The sequence below is a fragment of the Ranitomeya imitator genome, chromosome 5 (genome assembly GCF_032444005.1).
Source record: "Ranitomeya imitator isolate aRanImi1 chromosome 5, aRanImi1.pri, whole genome shotgun sequence".
NCBI lineage: Eukaryota > Metazoa > Chordata > Amphibia > Anura > Dendrobatidae > Ranitomeya > Ranitomeya imitator.
The window spans coordinates 581,837,444-581,850,739 of record NC_091286.1 but is presented as its reverse complement, the minus strand read 5'-3'; the positions used below and the strand labels follow the sequence as shown (position 1 = coordinate 581,850,739).

Here is a 13,296-nt window from a genome sequence, read left to right as displayed (position 1 = left end):
GGCTTGTGCAGCAGGCAGCTGCCAGGTGCTACTCCAGGGTGGTGTCTGGCTGTGGTTGCTGATCCCACTTGGGAGACAGGAACACCTGGATTGGTGCGGGCATTAGGCAGGACTGGCAGAAGAGCACGGCTGGAACACAGACGAGTAGGCTGGCACTGCTGAGACAGGGCTGGCAGAGACACGGCAGAGAACTCAGGGCTGGCAGAGACACGGCAGGAAACAGGACTGGCTAGGACAGCAGGAACACAGGACTGGAAGGCAGGGCAGGAACGGCAGGACTGGCAGGAACACAGGATTGGGAGGCACTGCAGAGAACACAGGACTGGAAGGCAGGGCAGGAACGGCAGGACTGGCAGGAACACAGGATACACAGGACTGGTAGATGTGGTGTATGAATCAGGCTGCACTCAGATGACACCCGAGTGCAGTCCTATTGTGAGTGTGATGAAGGAACAGGTAGGGACCTGTACACACAGAAGATGCAGATACGGAAACAAGCCAGAAGGAAAGGAGGATGAAGGAACAGGTAGGGACCTGTTCACACAGGAGGTGCAGGAAAGGAAACAAGCAGAAAGGAATGAGGTATGAAGAAACAGGTAGGGACCTGTTCACACAGGAGGACCAAGTAACAAGTAGAAGGTGGAGCTAAGAAAAGAGAAGGAGAAGGCAGAGCCAAGGGCGGAGACGCCGGAGGCGGAGCCAAGAGCGGAGACGCTGGAGGCGGAGCCAAGAGCGGAGACGCTGGAGGCAGAGCCAAGAGCGGAGACGCTAGAGGCGGAGCCAAGTGCGGAGACGCTGGAGGCGGAGCCAAGAGCGGAGACGCTGGAGGCGGAGCCAAGAGCAGAGATGCTGGAGGCGGAGCCAAGAGCTGAGACGCTGGAGGCGGAACCAAAAGCGGAGACGCTGGAGGCGGAGCCAAAAGCAGAGACGGAGCCAAGTGCAGAAACACAGGAGGCGGAGCCAGATAGTACCACAAAGAGCGGAGCCAGATAGAACCGCAAAGAGCGGAGCCACAGAGCAGAGATGCTGGAGGCGGAGCCAAGAGCTGAGACGCTGGAGGCGGAACCAAAAGCGGAGACGCTGGAGGCGGAGCCAAAAGCAGAGACGGAGCCAAGTGCAGAAACACAGGAGGCGGAGCCAGATAGTACCACAAAGAGCGGAGCCAGATAGAACCGCAAAGAGCGGAGCCACAGAGCAAAGCCAGAGAGTGCGAAGCAAGGTCTGAGTGCAGAGCCGCAAGAGTGCGGAGTGTAAGCAGACAGAAAACACAAGGAAAGAAAGCAGGGAAGGAAGCCACAGACAAGGAGACCGAGAAAAGACAATGTACAGACAAGGCAATGGAACAAGACACAGGGACAAAGACACAGGGACCAGGATATTCTGCCTCCTGGAGGGCGGACTACAAGATCAATGCAATAGCACAGAGAAAAGCTCAGAGGGAGTAACTCAGAGCAAGGCCAGGCAAACTGAGCAGCTAAACACTAACTGAGCTAACACATTGCACAGGCCCAGACCACAGGGTGGAGCTGCACTATATACAGGAGGCCTCTTGGTAATTGGTCAGGAACCGATTGGACAGGTGCACCCGATTCCCATAAGAACCAGAGAGTTCAGGCGCCGGCCCCCTATACACATAGCCATGAGGCATGCAGAGAGCATAGACACAGAACATGGAGCTGGCATTAAAGAGAAAGCACATCATGGCCTGGAGCAGTGGGTAAGATTGTGTGAGAGATGTGAGGCCATGCTGCGATGCCAGCAGAGTTGTTACACCGGATCTGCTAATTTTTCATTTAGGTGGAAACGACTTGGGTAAAGTTAGCACTCTCAATCTTTTAGCGTTAATGAGGAGAGATATTGCCATTTTGAAAACAGAATTTTTGGGGTCAACGTTTGTTTTTTCTGAAATTATTCCTAGGTTTTTATGGTCAAGGAAAGACATGTTGTTTTTGGAAAAAATTTGTAAACAGGTTAATTGGAATATGGAGAAGTCAATGTTCTTAACTTATGGTTTTTCTTTTAGGCATGCGGATTTAGAGGATGTTATTCCGGGCATGTACAGGAATGATTTAGTTCATCTTTCCAATGTCGGCTTGGACATATTGAATTTGGATCTACAAGTCATCATCAAAAAATGGCTTTGGCGTTTTGGGGGGGGGCCTCGCCTTGTTAATGCTTGGCGTTTGGAAAATCGCCCGGTTTTCCAGGTGGATTTGGTACTGTTGGTATGATTTAATTCAGTTATTAAGTTTAAATGGATTATTCTTCTGTAATGGAGTGAAATAAATTTTAAAAAAAGTAACTCAAAATAAACGCCACGGCCATTTTATTCCAAAACAATCTGGTGGTCATGTGTGATTTATTGGGGATGTTTTGGGGGGGTTTGTGTTACCATGGACGCCCTCCCCTTGAAATTAAAAGGGGGTCGCATGATAACACAGCACCCAGAACATTATTATAATTCTGTTATGTATTTTTCATTAATAATAATAATAATAATTTTTATTTATATAGCGCCAACATATTCCGCAGCGCTTTACAAATTATAGAGGGGACTTGTACAGACAATAGACATTACAGCATAACAGAAATACAGTTCAAAACAGATACCAGGAGGAATGAGGGCCCTGCTCGCAAGCTTACAGACTATGAGGAAAAGGGGAGACACGAGAGGTGGATGGTAACAATTTCTTTAGTTATTCGGACCGGCCATAGTGTAAGGCTCGGGTGTTCATGTAAAGCTGCATGAACCAGTTAACTGCCTAAGTATGTAGCAGTACAGACACAGAGGGCTATTAACTGCATAAAGTGAATGAGAACATGATGCGAGGGACCTGGTTTTTTTTTTTTTTTTTTTTTTATATATAAATAGGCCACACAGGGATCGTTAGGTTAATGCATTGAGGCGGTAGGCCAGTCTGAACAAGTGAGTTTTTAGGGTACGCTTAAAACTGAGGGGATTGGGGATTAATCATATTAACCTAGGTAGTGCATTCCAAAGAATCGGCGCAGCACGTGTAAAGTCTTGGAGACGGGAGTGGGAGGTTCTGATTATTGAGGATGCTAACCTGAGGTCATTAGCGGAGCGGAGGGCACGGGTAGGGTGGTAGACTGAGACCAGAGAGGAGATGTAGGGTGGTGCATTAATAGGCTAAATGACAGGTTATCAAGGGTTAATATATTTGGTAAGCTGTGCTGTTGCACGAGCAGGTTATTTCTGGTTATAACTGGTCTTGCTTCCCGCACTTTGTCTGTGTTTTGATTGGTGGTTAACAAAAAGTGCGGGAAGAATTTATGATATAAAAGCAGCTGTTTGAACGGTACCTTATCAGTCACCAGACAAAGATTGAAGATCCCTCCCTCCCTCCCTTACTTTATTGTTGTTCTTAGTTTGTCGTGTCGTTTATTTGTGGGAAAATCACCCGGTTTTCCGGGTGGATTTGGTACTGTTGGTATGATTTAATTCAGTTATTAAGTTTAAATGGATTATTCTTCTGTAATGGAGTGAAATAATTTTAAAATAAAAGTAACTCAAAATAAACGCCACGGCCATTTTATTCCAAAACAATCTGGTGGTCATGTGTGATTTATTGGGGATGTTTTTTGGGGGTTTGCGTTACCATGCATTGTAATTGTATTCAATGTGTAAATTATTCTGACATATTCCTGCCACTTATATAACTATTACTGTTTTAATAATTAGCCTCAAAAGTTATTTTATTCTCATGCAGGTATACTATACATGAGATTCCTTTCATCTCAAATCTATTACCTTTCAATAATGGAGATGGAGTTACTTATGGACTCGAAAGAAGTGATAACAACTACGTCAGAGAACAAGATATTGCATCTGAACTTTTGAGTTATTTGCAAAAAGATCAATTGTCTGAGAGATTAAAAGGGCCGAGGTGGAAGGAAGTGTTAATGGCTTTAAAATCAAGAATGAGAAGCAAAACAGTCTTAACAGAGAAATCTGATGCCAGAAGTGAACAAGACAAAAAATCTTGTCAACCCAAGAACAACATCTTCTTCCTAAAAACTCACAAGACGGCCAGCAGCTCAATTATGAATATTCTGTTCCGCTATGGAGAATTTCACAACTTAACCTTTGCCTTCCCTTCTAGCTTTCATTTCTACTATCCCAGTTTTTTCAAAGCCTCATATGTGAATGGATTCTCTGAGAAAACAAAACAGATTTTTAATATTATGTGTCATCACATGCGCTTCAAGTTTACGGAGGTGAGTAATGAATGATTCAATTGTAATTTAAAGGAATAGAAATGAGTAGACTTCAGGTAATAATTAAACTTTTGGCTTTGGTTGATGGTTGACTAACAGAGGAAATTTCATTAAAGGGATTTTATCACCAGCTTCTTGATGCCCCATCTGAGTTGTGATACCACCAGTGTATCACTTACTTTACTGGTGTCTGCAATTTTGATAACATTTCTTTAATGCTGATCCTGTTGTCAGTCAGTGCTTGGGGCACGGTTAAAGCCTCTGTCACTATGCACAGAGCGGTGACTGAAACTGTTCCAGCTCCGCCTCTATGACTGGAAGTTGATGCTGCTGGGGGAAAAAAGTGAATTTCCTCCTGGCAGCGGGGCTCTCAATACCAGCACCGCCCAGTGTTAGAATGCTTTAACCTGGGGGGGGGCGTGGCCTGAGCTCTGGCGATGTAGGAGGTAAGAGCTCTGAGCTCCCACTAAAGAACCCAAAAAGCGACGAAAAAAATCCACAAGAGGCATTTATTTATAATTTTTATTGAGTTATTATCCCTCTACAACAGAATTGGAACATTTTACTGTCAAAAAAATGCTTTCAATCAAGAATTTTTACTTCATAGAATGTAGGAGATAAAACCGGAGACAACATTTGAAAAGCGGAGGGATACCTTTACCTATTTTTTTTTTTTCTTCTCACACCAGAATTCAACTTTAAGGTCAGTGCTTGCATTTTCCACCTAAGAGCCAATTGGACAGTTAACCCTGGTCATTTGGGTGCCCATATTGCTGAGATTTCTTTTTATTTGGGTCTCTTGTGCACTGAAACAGCATTCTTCCCTATGGTGTAAAGGCGGAGGGATACCCTCTTCATATATTTTTTGACTGTAGGATATAATTAAATTGATGACCAGTGCACCTAGTTTTCACTCAGTGGACAACTTAGATTTATCATCCTGTCATTTTGACACATATATCTGAAAGATTAGAGGTGGCACAACCGAGATTTACCAGTAAAACCCGGCTGGAATACTGCACAGCTTAACAGCATTCTCACCTGAGGTAGAAAGTAGTTCCGGCAGCTCCATTTGACTTACTGCGGCAAGCTCCTGCTTCAGCAAGATTATAGATCCAGGAGCGCTTCAGGTACCTGCTTCCACGCCGACCATCAATACAGATACATTGCTTATCTAAGATCAAAGGGGCTGAATTGTCTGAAGACAGAACACCGAAGGAGACTGCAATTTTGGAACACCAGAAAGGAGGAGGATAGTTTTTTTTTTTTTTTTTTTTTAAAAAGCACCCAACATTGTAGGATCCTGTTTCCCTATCAACCAGATAAGAATCTCAAGGTGAAGACATTTTGAAACAAAGGCGACTCTGGTTGCCTGGGTGGTGTCTTGGGATTCAGTCCCATAAGGAATTGACGGCTTTCAGAGAACTTTAAAGGTTACTTGTACCTAGAATGCAAAGGGAGAGGATTTAGGGGTTGTATATAGACCATCTCATAAATAGTGCCTTATAAGTTTATACCTTATAGTTCCTATTTCATTTTGGTTAGTGACATCTAAGCCCCATATATATTTAATTAGGGGACTTATAAGTGTCCTATGATACATAATATTAATTAACTGCAGCTCAGAGCCTTGTTCTTTTAATATATAACAATCTGGTCAGAGACTTTACTCCCCTTATCTTCTAATCCTACTGTCATCCATAGGCTCAGCTCTGTTACTCTCAGTTTGTTTGGGCAAATTTGAGGAATAGGAATCATTGTATTCTTTTCTTCATCCTGATCAAGGAATCAAGAATTTTCCTCCCATTGTATGTTACACAGGCTGTTTATTTAATCTTTAACCTCTTTCTTGGCTGGACATAAATCTCATTACGCTGCCACATCAAAGATTCTAGATCTAAAAGGTACATTACCCTATTTACTCTTTACAAAACTTGAGAGGCCTATGAGGTAATTATCTGCCTACTTTAACTTGTAAGCTTCGCATGCTGAACCTTTGTGTGTAGTATCTTGTGTTTCAGGTTACCAACTTTGTTTGACTGACAGCTATTCTTTTATCAATATATTGTATCATATAGCAATATTTACATGCAATTACCTGTATATTGAGTTCCAAGGGCTATATACTATAATTAATTGTATCATACTATTATATCTATCCAAGTGTCAATAAATGAGACCGACCAAAATGCAGACAGGAACAGGGAAAACAAAAAATAAATCCCAAACAAGTAGACAATCTCTACAAAGGGCTCACTCTAAATCTTATGAAGATTTCTTTAACTCACCTAGTCCTACTAGGTCAAGGTCCCCTGTTAAGTCAGGGGAACCAAGTTCTACATTTATTAAACAATCCTCATTCCTAACATACAGTAAAGCTACAAAGGAAGGGACTATACGAAAAAATTCAACATCCAAATTGCCAATAAGCATGTCATCCCGTAAAGGAGACCCCAATGGAGTGTCCAAACTTCCAATTCTAAATACCATCTCACCTAATTATTATTATTATTATTATTATTTATTTATATAGCACCATTGATTCCATGGTGCTGTACATGAGAAGGGGTTACATACAAGTTACAAATATCACATACAGTAAACAAACTAACAATGACGGACTGATACAGAGGGGCGAGGACCCTGCCCTTGCGGGCTTACATTCTACCTAATGAAATGGATACTTCCAGATCATTTAAAAGAAAAGGTCCTAGTGACCATCGGAGTAAAAATGACCCTTCCACTGAAGATTTGGACAATCAGTCTGATGACTATTCACCGAACAATAGCCCAGACAGACAAAGAGTTAAAACAGATCACATAGAGGTGCCACCAATAGCAGAGATCCCACCTCCTTTAATTAACCTGGATGAATTTCTTAGTTCTAACAAGCCTGCCACTGAAGGTTTCTTGGCTAGCCTTTTTAGGTCATTTAATGAATCTATGAGGATAGGATTTGAATTACAGAGCAAAACCTTGCAGGAAACTTGCAACAATTTCATTCAAAGATTCGAGAAGAATGAAAAAAGATTAACTCTTGTTGAAAAAGACACCATTTACCTTTCCAAACAGAATTCTAATCTTCAAGCTGAGATCCTTACCCTCAAAAATGAGTTAACAGACCTCGAAGATCGTAGTCGAAGAAATAACTTAAAGATAAGAGGCATTCCTGAATCCGTCCAGCAAAGTGATCTCTCAAACTACACTAAAAATCTATTCAAACAACTGGTCCCTAATCTCTCTGACTTACAACTGAACATTGACCGTATCCATCGCCTGCCACGTCCTAAGGGGATACCACAAGACAAGCCCAGGGATACTATCCTTAGAGTACATTTCTTCAATACAAAAGAAAAGATTTTGAAAGGCAACAGGGAAAAAGGTTCCTTCCCTGACCCGTATAGGAACATAAAATTGTTCTCAGACTTCTCCAAAGCGACGATGGATGCGCGTAGATCCTTTAAAGACATAACAGCTAAACTTAGAGACTTCAAAGTGCCCTATAGATGGGGCTTCCCAACAAAAATCTTAGTGTGGTACAACAGCAAAAATTATCCGATCGATACCCCTCAAGAAGGCTTGAGATTTATTAAATTCCTCATGGAAGAACCTGCCTTTAAAGATAAACATTAGAAAATATGGGTATTATTATTTTCATAATGTCATTCTTTCATTAGACCTCTAACTCTGAGGTGTCTTTGTGGGCCTCAGCCACAAGTCTTGTATACCCCACACTTAGGTGAGACTCAATAAATTTGAAGTCCTCCAGGAGAACCCCTAAGTTAGTTCTTGTGTATTTTGGCTAGTTTTAGATAGGCCAACCACCAGTTTTGTTGTATTTATCTTTATCGCTCAGTTTTGTTTCATTCATAATTAATAATGAAAATCCGTTCTTATAATGTTAGAGGCATCAACAGCCCTAATAAAAGATTTACCATTTGGAAAGAGATTATTCGTTCTCGTGCCAATTGTATGTCTGCAGGAGGTGAAATTAGCAAAAGACAATCATCCAACTTTTCAGCACAAAAAATTTCCACATATCTTTAAATCGCTACACTCGTCTAAAAAAAGGGGTGTCGTCACTTTAATAAGTAGCGATGTTCCATTCCAACTTGTTGATGAAGTAACAGACCATTTGGGCAGGTTCCATATCCTTACTTGTTATTTAAACAACAAACCTTGTACAGTGGTGAATGTATATGCTCCAAACACAAATCACATTTCGTTTTTAAATAATCTACATAAAAAAGTGAATAAAATTAAATTAGGAGATATCATATGGATAGGAGACTTTAACATTGTGCCTGATAGCATTATGGATTCATCCTCTCTAGTCCGTTACAAGGCGCCAGTTTTAAAAAAGTGGTTGATCCAAAATGAACTCTACGACATATTCAGATGTCTTAATACTTCTTCCCGTGAGTATTCTCACTATTCTGATGTGCATAAAACATCTTCCCGTATAGATTTAATTTTGACAAATGTTTTTACCCTCTCCAAATGTAAGAGTTTTCAAAATTTAAAAAAAACTATTTCAGATCATGCCCCAGTGTTAGCAGATTTTCTTCTAGGACCCCCACTCGGAAATAACTACCTATGGAAATGTAATCCTACATTGTTTAAAATCCCAGATTATAAGCAGGAAATAGAGACAATACTAAATAATTACTTCAAAGAGAATGTGTCTGAAGATATAAATGCATTTACACTGTGGAACGCCCACAAGGCAGTCCTCAGGGGAAGTCTCATACAATTAGCTGCAAGATATAAAAAGAAAAACAGGGAAAAAATTGCTAATCTACAGATCCAAATCAATACAAAAGAATTACAGCAAAACAATCTGCAAATACCATCTTCAAATATACAGGCGGAAATCTTGGAGTTGAGGCGAAAATTGAAATCCAAGATTTTCCAAGAATATGACTATGTTATAAAGGCCTCAAAATTCAAAGGGTATACATCATTAAACAAGCCTACCAAATATATGATGGTAAAGATTAAAAAAGAATGTATCAACAGAAGAATTAACAAAATTATTTCCTCGTCAGGTGAAGTTATGATTCATCCCAAAGACATTGCTAGCTCTTTCGCAGACTTTTTTCGTCAATTATACAATTTGAAAGATGACCCATGCATACCCAGTATCGACCCAGACTCCATTAATGCATTCCTATCTAGTATTAACCTCCCCAAAATAACTCCATCTGACTTAATATCTATTAATAGTCCCTTCACAGAAAAAGAAATAATCGATACTATTAATAAATCAAAAAGTCAAAAAACACCGGGCCCAGATGGATTTTCCAATGAATATTTTAAATCTTTTTCAAAAATTCTAGCCCCGCACATGGCTTCTATTTTTGCTCTTGCCTCCTCTCAGGGTTCCTTTCCTAAAGAGATGCAAGAAGCAGTTATCGTTATGATTCCCAAAACTGGGGGGGATCCTGAGAGGATGCAAGACTACCGTCCAATCTCACTAATAAATAGTGATACAAAAATGTATTCCAAGATTTTGGCGGATCGATTAAAAAATATTCTCCCACGTTTGCTGGTAGATGACCAGATGGGATTCTTTGATGGACACCAAGCATCAGATGGGACCAGGAGGGTGATCAATTTAATGAACATTATCCAAAATTCAAATTCAAAAGCAGCCTTTCTAACCTTAGATGCTGAAAAGGCTTTTGACAGGATAAACTGGTCTTATTTGAGAGCGACACTTGAAAAGTTTGGGTTTGATTCGGGATTTATGTCCACTATCTTTGCTCTGTATTCGGGACCTAGTGCCAGGATCTACTCCAATAATTTCATGTCAGATCCGTTCATCATTTCCAATGGCACACGTCAGGGGTGTCCTTTGTCACCCCTGCTGTTTGTCCTTGCAATGGAACCTTTGGCGGAGAGAATCAGATCCAATATAGATATTCTTGGAATTGATATCCAATCCCGTCAATTTAAAATTAGCATGTATGCAGATGATATTTTTCTTACACTACTTAATCCAGCAGCCTCGATTGAAGCTCTCTCTTCAAAGTTAGACACATTCTCCAAGATATCATATTTTAAGATAAATCCACATAAATCTAAATATTTAACTTTTAATATGAATGAATCACATGTTGCAGAATTGAGGGATCAGATAAATCTAGCTGGGGAGGGCGACAAAGTAGTGTATTTAGGAATAATCTTAACAAACAGACTACAAAATGTAATAAAAACTAACGCTGATAAGATTTTTAAAACAATTTCTCTTGACATCTCTCAATTTGCTCAATCGGAACTTTCTTTATTCGGGAGAACAATGACTATCAAAACAATCATTCTACCCAAGATACTTTATCTTTTTAGAACTCTCCCAGTGACCTTCCCCTACCAATTTATTCATAAACTTCAAACTATGATAAACTCATTCATATGGGGTGGTAAGCGGGCCAAGTTGTCTTCAGATTTATTGTGCAAACACAAACGTAATGGCGGGGCTGGCCTCCCAAATGTCCATGCTTATTATCTGGCTTCCCTGGTAAAGCAAAGCCATCAGTGGTTTGATAAAAAACTATACCCAGCATGGTTCCAAATCGAAAGTGACATTAATAATCTTAATTTAGCACAGGATACTTTTTTCAGTTTCTTATTTCACAAACCAAAAAAGGAATCATCTCATCCCATTTTCAAGGCTATAATACAGGCCTGGAAAACTCTTCTTAAACCTCCAAGAAAAATTTTTGACAAATCAGAACAAATTATGAAATTTCCTCTTCATCTATTGGCATTGATATATGATCTTCCACTTTCAGAAATTTGGGCCAAATCAGGCATTAAAAAAGTTGGACATATCTATAATGGGAGGAATTTTCTCACCTTTAGCGAAATTAAGACTAAATTTAACTTACCCTCATCTGAATTTATATTCTTTTTAACCCTAAAAGAGCATATACAGAAATTACTGACTAGCCAACCATTAAATTTAGAAATTCTTTCTTCATTACTGTGTAGTGTAAAGAACAAACATATATGGAGTCTAAATAACCTCTACAGTCACTTCAATAGAGATACCTCTTGTTTTAAAAATATATACATGAAAAAATGGGAATCGGACCTCAACATTTCTTTACAAGTTGAGCAATGGGACAAGGCCATTAAGGATACATACATGTCTACCATTTAAATGGCTCTACAGGAGTCCTACTTCAAGGTGATCACACGTTGGTACTACACACCAATTAGACTTGCGCATATATATCAGGATCACTCTCCTTTGTGCTGGAGGAAGTGCGGATATCAAGGAAATCTTTTTCATCTTTTTTGGGGCTGCCCGAAAATAAAACCTCTATGGTCAAAAGTTTCGTTTCATATTAATTTATTTGTTAAAAATTTTGTGATTACTCCCCAGAGGGCTCTCCTTTCTCTGGACATGGAAGGAATTGATCCTCAGGTCAAATACATCCTAATACATATATTTCTAGTAGTCAAAAGTACAATAGCACTCTGGTGGAAAAAATCAGATTCACCCAGCTTTACAGATATTCTGGATAAAATCTATCAGCATAGTGCATTAGAATGGAGATTTGCTGCCAACACCAATGGTATTAGAAAATATCTGAAAAAATGGAAGATTTGGAATGACAAGTTTTGTAAAGAGTAAATCTCTTGTAGTCATGCAAAGTGGATAAAGATTGTTACTTTATATCTCTTTCCAATGCATTGCATAAGAAAAATTGTAGTATATTCTATTCAAAAGATCATATTTAATGTCTTTTTTTTTTCTTGTCTATTCGAGATTGATATTTGGTTCTCTAATTATATTGATTCCCTTTTCCCTCACCCTTTTTTTTTTTTCTTTCTCCAATGTTAACCCCTTCCCCATCTTCCCTTCCCTTTATCCCCTACCATTTCTTATGCAAAATTTCAATAAAAATATTTAAAAAGAATGCTTTAACTTGCAGATCATCTCCATTTCTGCAGGTTAATAGTGTTATTTTACATGACTGGTTCTCTTTAAGTGAAAATTTACTCTCTGGGCTGTATAATTTGATATTCTCGTAGACCATGTGTTATCAGCTTGTATTCTCTTATGCCGTCTTGGAAAGAGGAATTGCATGCTTTTTTCCCAGATGCCATTTAGATAACAGATAAATGGCTTTGATGGCTATAACACATGTGTGTAACATTATGTTGCGCAAGTTGTTTTATTTATGAACATTCTTCATAACTTAAAATTTTATTTCATATTATAACACAGTGTTGTGCAGTTTGGCTTATATCTACTGCTAAAACTGCTGTCACAATTTAAACCTCAAATTTGGAGGTAGAAGAAATTAATTGTTCTCCATTCCTGAAATGAAAGCAGAGGACTCAGCCTGAGCCTTGCTCATTCTGAGGCTTGATCAATAAAGGGGTTTTCCCACAAACAAAATACATTTAATCAATAGATCTTGGAATAATAATAAATCCCAAATTTAAATGTTTTAAAATAAAATATACCTGTGTTGAAAATCTTATCAATGCGTCCGCTGCTATGTACTGTGTAATAGTTGTGTCCAACCATGCAGAGCTGCTCCAGTTCATGGTTGTCATACACCACAGCTTCTTGCCAGGGAAAAAAGCATAAGTCAGTTATGATAAGTGAGTATGCAGATGAAACAGGGGATCGCAGCTGCTGTTTTCTGGCATGAAACATTTCGCTGGTTGTTTTATCACAGGAGTTAGTATTTGTGTTGCACCACCAATCCTGTGAGCTCATCATAAATTTAGTTGATGACATATAGATCCAGCTGGCGCAGTTGCTGGAGCTCCTATGTCACTGAATTGATTTATGATGAGCTCTGAGGGCTGGAGGGTGACAGAAACACTCACTCTTGTCTTAAAACATGCAGAGAATATGCTACCACACTTAGGGAAATGTATTTCCTCAGAATTCAGCAGCTGTAAGCCCCTGGTGTTTTGTTCACATACTCACTTATCATAAGTAAGAAATACTTCCTTCCCTGGCCAGGAGCTGTTGTATGTGACAAACATGAACTGGATATACCACCTTATTTTTTGCATTTCCCGTCATGT

General features: G+C 39.6%; 1 protein-coding gene across 1 annotated transcript in view; it reads left to right on the top strand.

The window, feature by feature from the left end:
• Window positions 1-3,753: 3,753 nt before the first annotated feature.
• LOC138638518 (galactose-3-O-sulfotransferase 2-like) overlaps window positions 3,754-13,296 on the top strand; it is a 103,951-nt gene continuing 94,408 nt past the window's right edge. The window contains exon 1 of the mRNA XM_069727888.1: window positions 3,754-4,239. Coding sequence (XP_069583989.1) covers window positions 3,925-4,239 — 315 coding nt within the window. The 5' untranslated portion in view covers window positions 3,754-3,924. The remainder of the gene's footprint in view (window positions 4,240-13,296) is intronic.